Source organism: Ochotona curzoniae, unplaced genomic scaffold (genome assembly GCF_017591425.1).
Source record: "Ochotona curzoniae isolate NIBS_2020 unplaced genomic scaffold, NIBS_Ocur_1.0 scaffold_4506, whole genome shotgun sequence".
Taxonomy (NCBI): domain Eukaryota; kingdom Metazoa; phylum Chordata; class Mammalia; order Lagomorpha; family Ochotonidae; genus Ochotona; species Ochotona curzoniae.
This window is the reverse complement of record NW_024467119.1, coordinates 285835-300734: the sequence shown is the minus strand read 5'-3', so window position 1 is coordinate 300734 and position 14900 is coordinate 285835. Positions and strand designations below refer to the sequence as shown.

The following is a 14900-nucleotide window of genomic DNA, read 5'->3' as shown; positions in this document are numbered from 1 at the left end:
CTCTGTGGCTTCCTAAAACTGTGTATCTGAAGCCATGACACAACACAATCAATCTAATGGCAGCCTGGATGATAGGGCATCCTGGCTTCCTATGCCCCATCATCCTCCCGCTAGCTGTTTCCTCTTGGCCAGGATCCCCCGGGCACCTCCAACATCGAGAACCAGAATTGGCCACATCTGAGGGAAGACACAAGGGGAAAAAGGCAACCCCGCTATACAGACACCAGCCCCTCTCACGTGCATGACCGCTAAGCTCTCACCCGCGGGGACATCCACGCTGGCCACCTGAGTGGGTCCATTCACTGTGCCAGAAGCAGCCACTCCAGCAGTAGCAGCTGTTGCACCAGTTCCTGCCAGGACTGGTTTGCTCTGGCTACAGTGGTTACTGGTATCCCTCAGTGGGCAATGGATGCCACCCTGGGAAAAGGAAGGGAGGCGGAAGGGCTAGCTCCAAAGCACCTTGCCCAGGTGACCGGGATCAGAGTGCTCAGCAATAGGGCGCAGTGAAGCTGACCACGGTGCTTCCCACTCCCTGGGCCTCACCCGTGGTGGGCCTGATGCCTGAGGCCATGTCGGAGGGTGTGAGCACGGGGACACACTCGTCGTCCTGGGCGTAGCCAGCCTGGATGGCGCGCAGGTAGCTGTGGCTCCTGGTGCGAAAGCAGCCAGGGAGGTCCAGGGCATCCATGGCCTGAGTCTCAGCCTCGCTGAAGACCGATTCACAGACTGACTCGAACTGCCCGTTCACCTCAGCCTCACTCATCTGCAAAAGAATGGCATAGCTGAGGGTGGCCCCACAGGGCCCTCATGGCCGTGTCCGGGGTCAGAGGGTTAGGTCGTCACAGCCAAACCCCGGGTTAGAAGACCATGTCTGGATCAGATGTCATCATGGCCATCTCTGGGAATGAGGTGGTCACACCTGTCCTGGGTCAGAAGCCATCTATCACTTCCCCCCAAAGTCGGTTGTCTACCTGGATCCACTGGCAGCAGCACCAATAGCTGGGGACTTTGTAGAGATCAGGGCAGACCTGAATGCAGGAGGTTTCAGGGGCAGTGGCCAGGGGCTAGGGCTTTCAGGGATACATAGTCCACAGAGCAAAGGGCCTTGGCTGGGACTTTGTATGCTAAGTCCTTCCCAGTATGTGAGGGTGAGATGTGCTCAGGGAGTGCTGACTCAGCACTGTGCAGGCTGACTCAGGCCTTCTAGTGAGTGAGGGTGAGGTGTGCTCAGGGAGTGCTGACTCAGCACTGTACAGGCTGACTCAGGCCTTCTAGTAAGGGTGAGGGTGAGGTGCCCTCAGGGAGTGCTGACTCAGCACTGTACAGGCTGACTCAGGCCTTCTAGTGAGTGAGGTTGAGGTGTGCTCAGGGAGTGCTGACTCAGTACTGTGCAGGCTGACTCAGTCCTAGTGTGTGAGGGTGAGATATCCTCAGGGAGTGCTGACTCAGCACTGTGCAGGCTGACTCAGTCCTAGTGTGTGATGGGGAGGTGTCCTCAAAGAATGCTGACTCAGCACTGTGCAGGCTGACTCAGTCCTAGTGTGTGAGGGTGAGGTGTCCTCAGGGAGTGCTGACTCAGCACTGTGCAGGCTGACTCAGGCCTTCTAGTGTGTGAGGGTGAGGTGTCCTCAGGGAGTGCTGACTCAGCACTGTGCAGGCTGACTCAGGCCTTCTAGTGAGTGAGGGTGAGGTGTCCTCAGGGAGTGCTGACTCAGCACTGTGCAGGCTGACTCAGGCCTTCCAGTGTGTGAGGAGGCTGGAGTCTCAGTGTTTACCTCTTGCACCACCTCATGTGTGTCGTCCTACTGATGGTCATGCTATTTCTTCCTGACCTCCTGCTATATTTTGTCCCCTCACCCATGGGCACCCAGAAGCACTGTGAGCCTTTCTCTACCACTCTGTCACCTGCTTGCACCCCACAGCAGCCCCACTGCCCTGGCCTCCAACTGTCTCCATGCTCCCCCTACAACTCCAAGAATACTTGGTGGACCTCCTTACATCCCATCTCGGTGACACATAAATGGGAATTGCTGTGTCCAACTCCAGTCACATAGAGTTTGAGTCCCCTGCACCATGGGGTTTGACCCAGGAACTGTGTGGGCTGCTGTGTGTTGTACCATGCACCTGGGTCGGGGAGCTTATGGGGGCTTCTCGTCTGTCCTGGGTCTCTGTCATGTTCCTGTGGGACACTGGGTCCTCCTTAGTCCTGCAGTGGTTGGGGGAGAACAGGTCCTGGTCCTGGCTGAGGCCAGGCCCACAGTGCGTGCTGGGCAGGAGCTTTCCTAGCCCCAGTTGTATGGGACAACGATCCCAGCACTGACCACTGCCCATCCAGGTCTGCGACTGAGGCCTGGCTGACCCATTGTCAGCAGGGTCGGGGAACCCAGTCCTCTACTGGCTCAATCTCACCATGTGCGTGAATCTCCCATCAAGTAAGGCCGTAACTGGGCCCCAGGGGGCAGAGGGGTCCCCACCTGGCTCACACAGCTGGCTTGGCTCAGGGTGCTGACGGCCCGCATGTAGCTCTGGTTCCTGGAACGGAACTTGGGGGAGTTATAGCTGGCAGATGGCTCCAGGCTGTGGCCCATGGGCATGTCACTGGTCGCATCCAGGTAGCTCTGTCTACAAGAGAGAAATGAGAATGAGCATGGTGAAGGCCTTGCAGCACAACACCATTGGCCAGCTTTTGCTGGATGCTGGCTCTTGCAGAAGCACTGGAAAAGCAGCTACAGCGCTGCACTGGAAGTGGCTTCTCTCTACTGGGGAGTGACGCTCAGGTGCCAGAGCTGATAGAGTTCATAGTATGGATGGCCACGATGTTATGTCAGTGTCAGGGCAGCTTTATACTCCCTGAGCATGCAGTGGGAACGTGGAGGTCAGCTCTGGGCATTGGATGCAGCAACAATGCACAGATTGGTGTGTTTAGCTTCGTCTGTGAAACCATGGATTTATCACACAGACACTGGGCTACCCCTATTTAGCCCAGTCCTCCTGCTGTTCTGGTAGCCCTGGCCCTACCTTGCCACACCCTAACCTGATGCAGTCCCTTCATGCAGGTAAGCTCAGAGGAGACGCTGTCAGGGCCACTGGTGGTCTCCATGGTCTGCCTTCACTCTCGCACATGTGTGTGTTTCCGCATCTGCACTGTAGGGCTGAGGGGACCTCTGATCACAAGCCTTGTCCTGCAGCTGCAGCTCCCACTAGCCCTCCCACGGAAGGCTTGTGTCACTAAGGGAACCTGCCTTTTCAGGTCTCTGCTGCCATGGCTGGTGGGCTGCATGGGGAGAGCCTGCTCCCCACCCCCCAACTGGGTCCAGAAGCTCAGAGGGGCTGGTCAGTGAGCTCCTCCAAGGAGACAAATTTGCCTGGACTCCCATAGGACAGTGTCCATAGTGAATGGCATCTGAGGGCAGCTGCCCACTTCCCCACTCCCATCCCTGGGCCACTCTGCTTTCAGGACAGTTGTGTGGAAAGGGGCTGTGGGCCAGGCCGTGTCTCCCCTGTGCCTGTTTGCTCAGCAGGGAGCCCTCTAGGCTCCCATGGAGCGTGGTTTGTTTCCTTCCTGCTGTGGCCACGTGGCATTCCTTGCTAGTGGCCTGTTGGATCTGCTGTTCTCTGACGGGGCTTAGGAAGCTCTGCTGTCCTCATGACCAGAATGGCGCCATTGGGAATAGGAAAGGCAGCTACGCTGGGATGCGATTCACAGGAGGACATGGCTTCCCCACAGGTCTCTCAGTGCATGTTGGGCCTGCCTGTCTGGAGTACATATGGCCTGGGGTTGCATGAGCAACACAGTAGCAGCTCTGCATCTTGCTGTGGTTTTCACTTGATTTTCCTCATGGCTCTTAACTGAACTTTCTAGAAGGACACCTGTGCCCATGTGAGTGACAATTCAACACCACAGCTCACGCAGTAACTGGGTTTCCAGTTGCAGCAATTCCTGGTGCATTCGGGGTATTAAACCTTCACATCCTGGGTATCCTTCATCTAAAGCTTGGGCCAGAAGCATTTCAGATTTTTGACACTCTGTATCTATGTGACAAGGTACCTTGGGGGATGAGATTGCAGTGTCAGAAGTTCCTGTGTGTGCCATATACGTCTCACAGCAGAGCCTGATGGCAATGTCACAGATCTCAGAATAGTTCTGTGCATGAAACCAAATTTCCCAGTGTGGATTTTTCCACTGGTGGCAGCATGCTGGCACTGGAAGGGTCTTGGATTTTGGGATCTGAGCCAGCACTGTCTCAGCATACTCTTGGCCATCCTGTAAGATGCGTCTCTGTGGTACCGTCCAGAGGCCTCCACAGGCATGGGTGGTCTTCTTTCTGCTTCCTGTGCACCTGGTGTGGGTCCTTAAAGCCAGCTCAGTCCCGTGGTTCTCTGCTCCCACCTGGTGTCGGGCCCCAAAGCCAGCTCAGTCCCTGTGGTTCTTGGCTTTGAGGGTCCCACTCATCAACTTCTCTGTGAACTTGAAGCTTTACCCACTGCATGCATGTACAATGTCTTGGCCTTGGCAGAGTCTTACAATGGTCACCCTGAGTTCAGTCATAATGCTACACAGCCCTGTTTTCATTGGAAAGGCCTCTGCCTGGTCCTTCATGCTCTGGACCCTCATTATTGGCATCTGCTCTCTGCAAAGTGGCTCCTGCCCCAGTCCCCTCTGGGCTGAGCTGGGGCAGAAGCTGTAGCCCTCATAGTGCCAGCATGGTACCTGGTGCCTCAGGTGGCCACTCTAATCCTGGGAAGGCAGATGACCACTCCCTGGGCAACCCAGAACCAGCAGGAGAGTGGGGTGGACGTGACAACCCTTCCCTCCCTGGGCAAGCTGGGAGCTGCGCAGGGCAGCGCCATGAGGTCCACCAGCCCAAACCTCTGTTACCTCAGAAATGAGACTGCCAGTCCCTGCAGGCCCCAGATGAAGCAGTGGTGCCATAGCTGGGCACTGGGAGGGTCAAGTCCCCTTCTATGGCATAGGACCCAGTATCCACCAGGACTGCCCTGCGGGACAGGATGTGGTCAGGACCCAGCCATGACTGCCTCGTGGGACAGGACTTGGTCAGGACACAGCTATGATTGGCCCGTGGAATAGGACATGGTCAGGATACAGCGTGACTGGCCCATGGGACAGGACATGGTCAGGACCCAGCCGTGATTGACCCATGCAACAGGACCTGATCAGGATCCAGCCATGATTGGCCTGTAGGACAGGACATTCAGTATTCATTCGGGTCAGCTCCATGGGACAGGACCCAACATCCATCCATGACTGCCCCATGGGACAGGACACAATGCCCAGCTGTGACTGCCCTGTGGGACAGGACATGATCAGGACCCAGACATGACTGCCCCATGGGACAGCACACAGCATCCAGCTGTGACTGCCCTCTGGGACAGGATGTGGTCTGGACCCAACTGGTAGCTGTGTTCATTAGGTAGTCACTGTGTTGATAACTATGGGGTAATAAAAGTGAATGGATACTGCCTTTCTCTTTGAGAACATGAGAATCAAATCAGGAAATGGAGGAAGACAAAAATAAGTGTAACTGCTCCACATGAGACTACAGAGTTATGAGTGGAAAATTCCCACAACAGGAATTCTCTGACAGTCATAAGGCATCCATGCTGACTGGGCCCTTGGGATGGGCTCGGCTGAGGAGCCTGGGCTGGCTGAGTGTAGGATGCTGGCCAGGATAGCCGACAGGGCTGTGGGATCTGGAAGGCTGGTGAGGCGCTGTCTGTGTGCCTGGGGACCAGGGTGGACAGGAGCAGACATGGCCTGGTGGAGGGGGTAGCATGTGGTGAAGCACTGCAGTGACTGAGGTGTAGGCCACTCTGGGCACCACTGGGCACAGCAAGCAGGTGCTCATGGCAGGTGTGGCAGGTGCCGGGTTGGGCCGAGTGGGGTTCTGTGGGGGTGGGCAGTGTTCTGGGGCACAGTCAGGCCCACATCCAGTAGGAGGGAGGCCACCCGACCCCCGAGATTCATCTGCCACTCCTTCCATCCATCTGCCCGTGCAGGGGCAGGGTCCATGGGCACTCAGCTGTTGCCTGGACAACTGGCCACACTACCACTCTGGTGGGTGCCGGAACACTGGTAAGGAGGCCCCCAAGGCCACTCACAGTGGTGTAGAGAATGCAGGCAGAGGACACTACCAAGTCATACGTGTGGCTCAGGCCCTGGCAGTAAGGACATGACAGCCTGGGTTCCACCACTTGACAGGAGAGGAGGCCCTTGTTTTTGGGACCTGCACCCCCACTGTGCTTTTCAACTCTTTACAAGTAGACATGCCCCCTCTGGTGCCCCAGCAGCCCTCTGGGCAGCAACAGGATGAGGACGGGCTCTCAGCACCTTTGCCACCCATTCTGGGGGTCTCGTCACCAGTGTTCCAGCATCCACCAGAGTGTAGCCCAGAGAGGGAGACTCCATAGGAAACTGGTCAGTGGGAAGCCTGGCAGCCCTCACCTTCACCACAGCCTGTACAAGCAGCGCAGATGCAGTGCTAGGCTCAACTGGCAGCAGGCAATGGCTGATGCATGCATCCATCTGAGCAGATGCTGAGGGTGTGGGATCCCGGGTAGGACAAGCAGAATCCCACTCCACATCTCACATGCCTGGGCAGCTCCAGTGGCTCCTCTTGTACCCACCCATGTTGACACCCACACAGGTCACGTCTGTGACCAGAGTGGGCTACGCCATACGTGCCACTGATGTAGGAAGTCTCGGGGGTCCTCAGTGGGGCTGGCATCTGCAGGGCTGTGCTCCCTCCTGTGGGAGTACACCTCACACCTCATGCCTTGCCTGTGAGGATGTTGTCTGTGGATCCCCTGCTGACCACCCGGAAAGCACTGACCCCCAGGTCACCTGTTGTCCAGGGAGACAGACATCTGCTCCTACCAGGAGCCACAAGTCCACACAGTAGGTGCCAGTATGATCCCAGTTTGGCCTAACAACCTGGCATGAGGCAGCATGCATGGCACAGTTTGGCACAGAAATGCTTCCAGGCTCCTTTCAGCTAAAATGAAAACCATCAGTTGCAGGTGGCAGCAGCTCTATGGGAGCAGATGGTGGCCAATTAGCTCAATTGTTTATTTAGAAGCAGGCAGTCCCAGGGAGGCTGCATCTGTTCCCTTCTGGCCACCAGGAAAGTGACAGTCATGGCTGCACATAGATGGTTTGAGGTGCTCATTCTGTCCTCATGTGTGCAGGTAACCAGCAGTGAGACTGATGTGTGATCTGAGGAGTGCACCATGTTCCCACTTTAGCAAGCATAGGGCATGGATATCAGACCGCTCAGGCATGAAAGGGAGTACAGGGCACGGGTGTTGGGCCTCTCAGGCATGGAAGGGAGCATGGAACATACGCATCAGGCCACGTGGGTATGGAGTGGAGCATGGGAACTAGATCACACAGGTATGGAAGGGAGCACGGGTCATGGACATCAGAGCATGTGGGCATGGAAGGGAGCATGGGTGTCAGGCCACGTGGGCATGGAAGGGAGCACAAGGCATGGGCATCAGAGCACATGGGCATGGAAGGACACATGGACATGGAAGAGAGCATGGGGCATGGGTGTCAGGCCACGTGGGCACAGAAGGGAGCATGGGTGCCAGGTCTTGTAGGCATAGAAGGGAGCATGGGGCACGGGCATCAGGCCATGCAAGTATGGAGGGATCACAACGTATGGGGGTCATGTCTCACAGACATCAAATCACATTCAAGCTCCAGATTCTAGAATATTCAAGTTTACTAGCCCCAGCTACAGACCAGTGAACAACCAACACACGGCACCAGTGCCTCCTTTCCATGTCAGAACAAGAGCCTAGAATTGTTCAGAACAGGAGGCCTGGAACAGCTGATGCCTGCACCACGCACATCAAGTGTTGGCATCACAGCAGCCGCCTGCACAGCGGCAGTGACTGGAGATGCCTGGCATGGGCAGTCAGGAGACACAGCAGAATGCCCAGGAGTTCCCTCAGTCACCAGCCACCTGGCTGCTGGCAAAGCCACCAAGAGCACCATCAGGGAAGATGGCCATTCACCAAACAGGGCTGTCAAAGTGGCCACACATTTACAGGACAGTCAGATTCCTTGCTCTCATCACATACACTGATCAGATGCAAGACCCGAAGTCAGGAAAAGCTGGAAGAAAACAGGGTGACTTCAAGAAAGGAACCCCAAAGTGCAGGTGGTAAAGCAAAGCAAGGCACACGGAGTCACATCAAACAACCAAATGAGGAGACCACTGACGGAGCAGAGAAACCATGCACATTCCAAACCTGTCAGAGGGCTAATATCTGGAATATGAAAGGGACCATCAATGACAAAACCCCAGCCAATACTTCTAGGCAACAGACACAGGAACTGGACAGAGGGTCTCCCCAAAACACATAGATACAGCTGACAAACACGTCAAGCAGTACTCAGTGAAACCTGGCAGGTAAGAAACCTCAGCCAGAACCACACATCAACTTGTTCATCAGGGCAACTGTCCTCAGACCCAGTCGGGATGCTGATGAGGATGCGGGGCCAGGAGGGAGGTGTCCGGCAGTAAGGCCAGCATCCTTAGCACATGTGATGTGGCCAGCACATGTGTGTGCAGCACTGACATGTGAGTGAGACCCAGCAACACTGTTTTTGTCAATACATGCTTGGAGATGACTGGAACTTTGTCTTTTTAAAGCAACTAAGCATAAGAAGCAGCAAAGGTCCCCCGATGAAACTGCTCTACTTTCATAACAAAACAATTGTTTATTCCAGCAGCTTGGATATGCATTATGGATCTGCAACTTCCCAGTGGATAACCAGTATTTATTGACTGGTAACAATGCCTCTAAGGCCATGTAGGGAGGGTCTGCCGACATTTAGATGTACTCTGTGGGGGTTCCTCCCAGTGACACAGTTACTGGGAACCCTGCAGGCTGGGGTACAGTGTGGTATCTCCTTACTGTCAGTGAAGGACTGGTTGTCTTGTATCCCAGTTGGAGTCTGGACATGCTCCCCCCCAAAGAGCTGCATTGAGGACACATATGAAGCCTCCGAGGGCCAGAGCTGGATGGAGCACCACATGTAGCCAGGGAAAGGCTCTGGGCCACCTGCAAGGCAGGCTTCCAAATTCAGTGTTTGTGGTGCTGTGTGACATGACTGCCGAGCAGGGCTGACAGAGCCAGCTGCTGAACATGCTTCCCTAACCCAGCCAAGGGGTCACTGGGCAATGCCATCTGCCCCTTCCATGGACAGCAGTGACATGGACGGTCCCTCTGCTGACTGCCCCCTCACTGACGCAGTGACACGGATGGTCTCTCTGCCATCTGCCCCCTCACTGATACAGTGACACAGACGGTCCCTCTGCCAACCGCCCCCTCACTGATGCAGTGACACGGACGGTCCCTCTGCCATCTGCCCCCTCACTGACGCAGTGACACGGACGGTCCCTCTGTCGACCGCCCCCTCACTGATACAGTGACACGGACGGTCCCTCTGTCGACCGCCCCCTCACTGATACAGTGACACGGACGGTCCCTCTGGTGACCGCCTCTTCCAGAGACAACAGTGACACAGACGGTTTCTCTCCTGACCCCCCTTCCAGGGACAGCAATGACACGGATGAACCCTCTGCTGACCCCCTCTTCCCACTGATAACAGTGATATGGACAGTCCCTCTGCCAGCCATGCTCTGCCCCCGGCAGTGACATGGGTGGTCCCTCTGCCAACCGTCCCTTCCAGGGACAGACCCTCTGCCAACTGCCCTTGGGAAGCAGTGACTCCTGAGGCTGGCTGAGGGCAGTGACGGGTTGTCTCAGGCATTTGGAAGAGCACCCTGTGAGGGGCCAGCACACCCTGGCTGTTGTCTTCAAGTCCACAGTCCAGACCTGGCATCCTCAGCAAGAGAGGACTGATGGAAGCTGACCATGTAGAGAGCTGACCAGCAGTGCATGGAGTGAACCTCAGGTGGCTGAGCTCACCCCTGTGTGCTGCCAGTCCTCCCCTGGTCCCATGGCTTTCCTGCCATTGCCAGATCACATTTCCGGACTAACCTGTCAGCCACCAGTATCCACTGGGAGCTGCTGATACAGGCTGAGTAGGTTCCTCCAGCCCCTGGAGTGGTCTTTCCCACTCTACAAGCAGGACCCTGTCAGCTGAAGTGCTTCTCACAGGTGTTCACACTTCAGCACTCGTGTTGCACTGATCAAGGCATAAAAAGGGTTTAGATAGGAGGGAGGTAAGACCTGTTCGTGATTCAGCTGACCACTCAGGGTGTGAACAGGCCAATGGGTCCTTGGACGCATGACAGGAAACAGTGCCCTTGCTGTGCCTGTGCCTAAAGGAGAACCTGGGGAAGTCACCTGTCACAGGCTGTAACTTCCAGCTGCTAGCACCCAGCTAGGACACTGCTTCTCCTTCCACTCTCTGGTCAGCTCTCCTGGGAAAGCGGGCAAGACCCAGCATGCTCAGCTTCCACCAAAATGTCCTGGCCAGGAGTGGATGCATAGGAGGATGGTGGGTCTATGGTCACGTCTAGAGTAGACATACAGCAGGACAGCAGGACCACAGTTGTGGCAAGGAGTGGATGCATGGTAGGAGGACAGTGGGACCACAGCCATGTCCTTCAGGTTTGTGCTGCCCTCCCAGCTTTCTCTGCTCATTCTTGGTAAATGAGTTTAAGGAGTAACATGTATTTTAGTGAACAGAACCGACCTTGAGGATCTATTCCTGAAGCTACTTCACTCCCCCATGTAGACACTGAGCTTTAGAGATGCAGTTACAGAGACATGGCAGAAATCCTGTCAGATATCTACAATGCGCATGCACCTCACATGATGGGACACATTCACACACAGAAGGCACACACTCACACAGCAGGTAAATACTCACACAGTAGGCACAAACACTCACACACAGCAGGTACATGCCCCCAGAGCAGGCACACGCTCACATGGCATCATGCACTCACATGGCAGGCATTCATGTGCTCCTTGAAGGAAATCATCAGTGTCACAGAACCACACTGAGTAAGGCCCTGGAACATGCCAGAGTGCATGTCTTCTGGGAGCACGCCAGTGTCCCAAGGAAGGGAGTGCTTACGTGTGCAGGTCTTCCAGTGGCCGTGTACCCAGAGGCCTCAGCAGGGGCTCTGGCCGGGCAGCCTTCGGGGATGTCTTGGGGCTGGAGTCAGAGCCACCACTCTCCTCATCACCCATGGCTTTGATGTAGCTCCCGCTGCGCATCCTGCGGCAGGGAATCTCATCCTGCTTGCCGCCCACAGGATACCCGCCCCACTCGTCCTGAGGCACCTAGGAGAGAGCAGGAACTCAGTGTCAGCGCAGGAGACAGCCCCATGGCCATGCTCATGGTCCATGCAGCCACATGTTTACATGGCCATGTAGGACAGCCATGTGAGATAGCCACACACATGTCATGGCCACAGTCAGACAGGATGCCCACCTGGTCACCCACCTGATCACACAGGATGCCCAACTGGTCCACCCACCTGATCACACAGGATGCCCACCTAGTCACTCACCTGGACACACAGATGCCCACCTGGTCACCCACCTGAATACACAGATGTCCACCTGGTCACCCACCTGGACACACAGGATGCCCACCTGGTCACACAGAATGCCCACCTGATCACACAGGATGCCCACCTGGTCACCCACCTGGTCATTCAGGATGCCTACCTGGTCACGCAACACACTCCCCTGGTCACACAGAATGCTCACCTGGTCACACAGGACGCCCACCTGGTCATACAGGACACCCACCTGGTCACACAGGACACTTACCTGGTCACACAGGACACCTACCTGGTCACACAGGACACTTACCTGGTCACACAGGATGCCCACCTGATCACACAGGATGCCCACCTGGTCACCCACCTGGTCACACAGGATGCCTACCTGGTCACGCAAGACACTCCCCTGGTCACACAGAATGCTCACCTGGTCACACAGGACACCCACCTGGTCACACAGGACGCCCACCTTGTCATACAGGACACCTACCTGGTCACACAGGACACTTACCTGGAGTCAGGACGCTCACCTGGTCATTCAGGATGCCCACTTGGACACTGGACACTCCCCTGGTCACACAGAATGCTCACCTGGTCACACAGGATGCCCACCTAGTCATGCATCACACAGACACCTCTCCCATAGGATGCCCACCTAGTCACACAGGACACTCCCCTGGTCACACAGGATACCCACCTGGTCACACAGGATGCCCACCTGGTCACTCACCTGTCATGCAGGATGCACACTTGGTAACACAAGAGGCTCACCTGGTCACACAGACTACTCACATGGATAGCCACCTGGTCACATAAGACTGCCATATAGGATGATATTACAGTCATGGGACACACATGAGGCGGCCACATGTGTTGGTGTTGATTATGGTGCAGGCATGGGTGACTTGGTGAGGTGAGGGCTGCCAGGGACAAAGGGGTTTGAGAACCAGCCTTGCACATTGCAGAAAGCCACATGCCAAACCCTCCATGATGCAGACAGACTGGGTGTGTATGTGGCATGCATACAAAGCACAGAGCCGGGCCACACGTGCTTCCCTGGGGAGGCCCTACACAGGCGCTGTGTCCCATCTGAGAGCAGGCAAGGCCTGTCCCAGCAGGGTGCCTGTCGGGTGGCCATGAGGTCAGGAACTCAGTGATGGACGGGGCAATGTGGGTGCTGGGAGGACCTGGAGGTGTTCCTGAGCAAACAGAACAAGGAAGGAAGATCACACCCTATGCCTGCCATCTCCTCTTGTCTCCATGTGACTCCTGATGATCCCACCAAGCCCGGCCCCACAGGCTAGCTGACCACACCCCACCATTCCAGCTGGAATTCCCCACCCCTGTACTTCCTCCTCATGCAGGTGTCTCCCTGGGTCTCTGCCTGTGTTTGCAACAACTGGCAAATTTGAGTCCTGTCGAGTAGGGATGACTGTGAGGGGCTGCAAGACATGGGCTGCAGGGCCGCTCTGCCCACAGAGGGCCCTGCCCTCTAGATCACGGAGACAGGCAGGTGTGCCTTGCCTTGCCAGCATCCTGACATCTGGCTGTGTGGACCGCAACCCCCAGAGCAGGCCAGAGGCTCCCACACCTGGTTGTGTGGACCAGTGACCCCAGAGCAGTCCAGAACCCTAGGTAATGCGCACGGCTCTCCAATAGAGGCCAGGATATGGAGCCACAGGTGAATGAACCAAGTGTGTGCAGCAGGAGCATACGGGAATGCTACGAAACATGGAGAGGAATAGGCTCCCAACCTTGGAGAGACCCCACGCAGCCCTGAGATCCAGGAGGCTGAGGGTCACTGTGCGAGTTGTAGTCAGGAGGTCACGTGCAGGCTGAGGGGCCAGCTCTGAGGCAGATGGGGGAGGGGATAGGAGGACCCTGAGTGCCCATGGCCACCACAGGCATCCTGGGCTCCCAGACAGCGCTGAGACCTGAGCACACGATTATACGTGTCTCTTCAGACACAGTGTATGAGGGCATCCGCACACACTGCCATCCCCATGTACGATGTCACCCGCGCACACTGCCAACCCTCCCCCACATGCACTGTGTGCAAAGCCTTCTACACATACTGATCCACCCCCACCGGTACATACTGTGAGTTGTGTAATCCGTGCACCTCCCCAGGTGTGTCTCCAGGGTGCTCTGCCTCGTGCCTGAGGCATACTGGGCTCTCACCTGGAGGTAGTGGCATGGCCGCAGGGCAGGCTTGAGTTCCGGGTGGGTGAGAGGCTGGTCCAGGTTCAGGGAGCTCTTGCGGTAGGCCTCCTTGGCCTGGCTGACAGTGAGCGTGGACCAGGAGCTGCGCTTCATGTAGCGAGTCTCAGGGGTGGCGAAGCCCTCGCAGGCTGAGCACTTGACATCGCTGTTGCTCTTGGAGGTCTTGAGGGAGAGGTCGCCGAAGGGGCCGGCCCGCAACGGCTCAGGGTAGCAGGCTGCCAGGCGTGCAGCGGCGGTGGTGCGGCAGGTGCCATCGCTGTCCAGGTTGTCGTCTGAGCTCCACCAGCTGCTAAGCCCGGCTCGCGGCTTGGCCTCTGGTTTGCGCTCCTTGCTCTTGCTGCGTCGGCCATGCCGTGCGTGAGCGCCGTGGGGCCGCTCGTCCGCCCGGCCGTCTGCCCTGGCGCTGTGGATACCGGCCTTGGCGGTACCCTCCAGGGAGTGTGACTTGGTGAAGAGCTTTTGCACCGAGTGCACCAGGTGCCGGATGCGGCCCGGGCTCTCGCTGCGTGGCTCGGCGGCTGGTGCGCGCTGGTACTGCAGCGTGTGGAAGCCGTCGCGCGGCAGAGGCAGCTGCTTTTCGAACTGGTCCAGCAGAGTGGCTGGCAGGCGGTGGGCCTTGGCGCCCGCGTGGGTCACGGTGCAGGCTTCTCTGGCATCGTGGTGCGAGCTGTAGTGCATCCTGGGGAAGGTGCTACTCGACACTGGCTCACCCAGCGCCACGGGCATTGCCACACACTCTGAATGCACAGAGCTGCGTGGCGAGCAGCGGTCCGTGGGGCTCAGCAGGTAGGGCGGCCGCACCTCGGGTGTGTGGTGCAGGTGCCCATGGCCTAGGTCGCAGTCTGCAGGCGGTGGAAGGCCGCAGGTGTGGCCGGAACACAGCGCTGGGGCGCCGCGGCTGGCCGATAACCCCTTCATGCTCCTGGGAGCGGGGGCGTAGCTGTCTTCATCGAAAGGCGGTGGCGGAGGCGACCACGCATATGCCTGGTCTGTGGGCAGAACAAAAGCGCCATTAACACCGCAGGCAGGGAGGCTGGGACATGCAGCATTCCACACGAGGGGTGGGGATCACTGTGCTCTCGCCTGCTGCGATGTCTGCCCAGCACAAGATGGGCAGGAGAGAGCGCACGGCGCTCAGTAAGGGTACCACAGCACCTT

General features: G+C 57.0%; 1 protein-coding gene across 1 annotated transcript in view; it reads right to left on the bottom strand.

Annotated features, from left to right (window-relative positions):
* DLGAP2 (DLG associated protein 2) overlaps positions 1 to 14675 on the bottom strand; it is a 30821-nt gene extending 16146 nt beyond the window's left edge. The window contains exons 1-4 of the mRNA XM_040966751.1: positions 13701 to 14675; positions 11084 to 11292; positions 2475 to 2622; positions 544 to 763 (exon numbers count right to left, since the gene is read on the bottom strand). Of these exons, the coding sequence (XP_040822685.1) occupies positions 544 to 763; positions 2475 to 2622; positions 11084 to 11292; positions 13701 to 14660 (1537 nt within the window). The 5' untranslated portion in view covers positions 14661 to 14675. The remainder of the gene's footprint in view (positions 1 to 543; positions 764 to 2474; positions 2623 to 11083; positions 11293 to 13700) is intronic.
* Between the last annotated feature and the right edge of the window lie 225 nt (positions 14676 to 14900).